The sequence below is a fragment of the Onychomys torridus genome, chromosome 3 (genome assembly GCF_903995425.1).
Source record: "Onychomys torridus chromosome 3, mOncTor1.1, whole genome shotgun sequence".
NCBI lineage: Eukaryota > Metazoa > Chordata > Mammalia > Rodentia > Cricetidae > Onychomys > Onychomys torridus.
The window spans coordinates 160310721-160314699 of NC_050445.1; the positions used below are offsets into that span (position 1 = coordinate 160310721).

At 45.9% G+C, this 3979-nt stretch overlaps 1 protein-coding gene across 4 annotated transcripts in view; it reads right to left on the reverse strand.

Moving 5' to 3' along the window:
* Nucleotides 1-2342, reverse strand: part of Caprin2 (caprin family member 2) — a 49617-nt gene extending 47275 nt beyond the window's left edge. For 3 of the 4 annotated variants that reach the window (XM_036182119.1, XM_036182117.1, XM_036182116.1), the window contains exons 1-2: nucleotides 2036-2268; nucleotides 1150-1362 (exon numbers count right to left, since the gene is read on the reverse strand). In XM_036182119.1, the coding sequence (XP_036038012.1) occupies nucleotides 1150-1362; nucleotides 2036-2041 (219 nt within the window). In that variant the 5' untranslated portion in view covers nucleotides 2042-2268. Of the gene's footprint in view, nucleotides 1-1149; nucleotides 1363-2035; nucleotides 2269-2289 lie in introns of those variants that run through there. The other variant, XM_036182118.1, reaches the window with a different exon arrangement.
* Nucleotides 2343-3979: the final 1637 nt, after the last annotated feature.

Here is a 3979-nt window from a genome sequence, read left to right on the forward strand (position 1 = left end):
CTATTTAAGAGAATACATAAAAAATGAACTGCATCTATTAGCCCCATAATCATGTCATAAACCACAAGCATTTTACAGGCTCCTTCTATATTGGTTTTAGGTCTTAAAATGCTTTCCTAGAAGCTGGAAACAAAGGCACTGGTGCTGGCAAACACTTAGAATTAAAGAAGTATAACGGTTTAGCTAGATAATACAGGAATACACATACTCAGTTTCTCCACTAAGAAAGTCATTCATGAATCTCCACTAACAGACCCTACCTTGGCTAGTTCTCAGTGTTAAGGAACCTGCGCTGACCCAGGCACAATCATCTTGTGACAGTAGCAATCAAATGCATGCATCCAAAAGATGCATGGGAAAAGATAAATAGAAACTGCCAGCCACTGGCCCTTCTGCACTAACTTCCAAAACAAGGGAAGCAAGGAAGACATAGTCAATAAAACTCAAAAATCTCTTTCCTAATGTTTTAGTAGGTCTTCAGCACACATTTTAAGAGAATGTAGGTCCAGATACTTCTTCAGCCTTACCTGTCAAAAGCAAATGAGAATCACAACACAACAGAGCATCCCGAGGGACTGTTTCTCAGGCTAAATGACTCGGGAAATGAGAAATTACCTGGATCTTTACCACACTACTTACTGTAATGTTAGTCTGGTAAGATTCCAAGTCTCTTTACAAAGCTGTCTACAATACTTTCATGAACCAATCTTAAACCAGTATCTAGCAGTGGAAAAAATAATGTTAAAATATTTTCTGGCTCATGATAAAATGCTTCCAATGACTGCAGCAGCTGTACTGCCATATCACTTGATGCAGTCACAAGGAAAACGAAGTTAAAATATCAAGCTATTCCTTATCTAGGATAAGAAACAATAACAAAACTCAAGAAATTAATCAGACCTAAAATAGCAAATTTTTCAAATATTTCAAAAGCAGTATGCATAACAATTTTACTGTGAAGAATATTGTTACTCAGCTATGTTGTTAAGTGATGAGAGCATTTAACCTGGATGCTTAATTAATCCCAGGCAACAAAGCCTCACAAAGTTTCTGGAAGACCTATGTTCTCCAATGATAAAGAATATGTCAGCACCTTAACCCTGGTTTAAGGTCATGAACATTCAGGGATTGGAGGGGGTAAAAAGTTACCTTCTTTTTCTCGATGTTTCTAATTTTGTGTTTAAGGCATATGAGTCCATTATCAATATAGGTTTCATATGCCTGGGAAGGAGAAGCAGAACTGAGAGTAGACTGCAGGGGGCTCAGAGCCTGCTGGCTTTCCCCGTGCTGACTGTGGTTCACATGGGACTTGGCTGACTTCATATTTCCCACTCTTCTCTCCTCTGAATGGCCTGAAGGTGACTGGTAAGCGAAAAGGGATGAAGAGAGTTGCACACCAAAACAGATGACGCTGAAGGATTGGGGGAAGGGGGCAGAATAAGTACAAATGTAAACTAAAGGTGCACAGCAACCTTTAACTTCTCTGGAAAGTCTTTTTTTTTTTTTTTTTTTTTTAATGTTCTTCCACAGAAATGAACTCAAAACACAATGGTGCTTCAGACAGCATACTTCCACGCAAGCAATGACCAATAGAGACAGCCTATATTCAGGCAAAATTTACACAGTAGGAACGTTTCCAGAAGTTCTATTTCCCACACGGAGAACTGCTAAGCAAGCAAAAGGCTTCTGACTCCTCATTCTCAATAATTTCTATGGTCATCACCCAAGTGGGGGTATAACCACTTTCCACATTAGCACCTCCTTACCTGAGCCTTTACTACAGCCCCAACTTCAATCTACCTCAAAGTCTAAGTGAACCAAGTTTCTTGAACAAGAATGTTGTCTCTTTGGTTACCCCGGGCCTAACAAAGTGCATCACCCCTGGACACGCTAGCTAACCAAGTCTTCTCACAAACTGCATACCGAGGTGGCTTCCGGATGTATTTACACTAACTCACAACCACCCCCTCCCATACAGGCAAGCCTTCCACTGCCGCACCAAAGGACCAAGACACCAAGGTGTCGGGCACTTCACCTCCATCCAGGAGTCCTCCCCTTAAGAGGCAAAGCCAAAGCCGGACAGACCCTGCATGCCACTGCTCTCTCAAGTGCCCTCAGAGCCGAGCGGCGCCTCAGCCGGGGTCACAGTCCAAGGGCCCAGGCAGCCCACCAGACGCAGAGCGCTCTGCAAGGACACTGAGAGCCCGACCCCCGAAGGCTCGGGCGCCGCGCCTCTCCACCCAGCTGCCGCCGCGCAGACCCGCCCACCCCGCCGCCGCCCTGCTTCACCTCCCCGGCTGCCTCGGAAAGCGCGCGGGAGCCCGGCGCGCTGCGACGTAGGCCGACGCCACCCACACTCCCCTCTCCTCCTCCCGTCCCTCCCTCCCTCCGCCCTCCTCAGCTTAGCCAGCGGCGACAGCCGGGAGGGCACCCATACAACTCCGCCGCTCGCGCCCAAGTTCGCCCAGCCTGGCGCGCGCAACTTATGAAGGCCGCGCACAGAGCGACCACGCCCACATACCGCCTATTTCCTGTTCTCTGCTCCGCCCCCTAGCCCGCCTGCTCCCCTTAGGAAGCTTCGCCTTCCGGTGTCCCCTCCCACTCCCGCCCCTCCCCTCTCGTGCTACGTGCCTCCTCAACCCGCCCCCTTCCGGTACCCCGGACCTGCGTGGGAGAGATGCTACCCGAAGCTCCTCTCCCAGTCTTCCACTAAGCGCTTGCGTTCCCCGCGCTTTTCTGTTGAGGCTCTGCACCTGGTAGCCTAGATGAACCTGCTTGTTTCAGCCAGCACTACCTGGTTACCTGACCTTGTGCAGATGATTTCAATCCCTGAAAAAAAGGCAGAGAGTCGTGCGCAGAATGACCACATAAACCACTGTCCAGGCTCTAACGGCTTAGGTGGAGACATTTAAAATACAAGAGCATCTTTGCCCCCTCAGATGAATTTTTTTCATTGTAGAATGAGGAAGAGCATTTCCTCTCGGGACTCAACCTATAAGAGCAGAATGCTCTGAGACAGCCCTACCATAAAAGCAGAACAGATGGCTGTCGCCGTTATGATAGGCGGGTGTGCGGCAAAACTGTGTGTTGCTATGAAATAACTCATTTCTTTGGCACTAAAAGAGCTGGTAAAATTATTTATTGCGTTGCATAAAGTTAGTAGAAAAGACTCCACTTCTGAAGGACTGGTGGTGTTTCCTGTATCAAATGGAAGTTTTAGGAGGATGGCTTACTCCCTAATACTAGGGAAGCAGGGACAGGCCTATACAGAATGCTACCTCAAAAACTAAACAAACAAAATAATAAAACTAGTAAATTAAAAAAAATGACTTGCCCCCAACTTGTGACCAAGTATTTTACCAAATAAGATAGATTTTTCAATCCTATCCATGAGGCAATGATAAATATTTAGAACAGGGCAGTCAAAAGAATAATCAAGTAAACAAAGGCCCAGCCAGTTTAAAGTCTGGCCAAGACCACCAAAAAATCACCTTGGCGTTGACATTTCTTTCTTTTTTTTTGGTTTGTTTTTGTTTTGTTTTGTTTTGTTTATTCGAGACAGGGTTTCTCTGTGTAGCTTTGCATTTTTCCTGGAACTCGTTTTGTAGACCAGGCTGGCCTCAAACTCACAGAGATCCGCCTACCTCTGCTTCCCGGGTGCTGGGGGCTTTAGCATTTCTTGATACTGTATTTTGCCACTTACCATTTGAGTTCATCCTAGTAGTATTATATACATCTTTGTTTTATTCTATTTTATTATGTGTAAGGATGTTTCACCTGCATATATGTTTGTATATCATATGGTTGCCTGGTGCCAGAAAGGGGTGTTGGATCCCCTGAAACTGGAGTTACAGACAAATGTATGTGAGCTACCACCTGGGTCCCAGTGATTGAATCCAGGGCCTCTGGAAAAGCAGCCAGTGCTCTTAACCACTGAGCCATCTCTCCTCCCTCTCCTATTATGTACCTTAACTTTGCA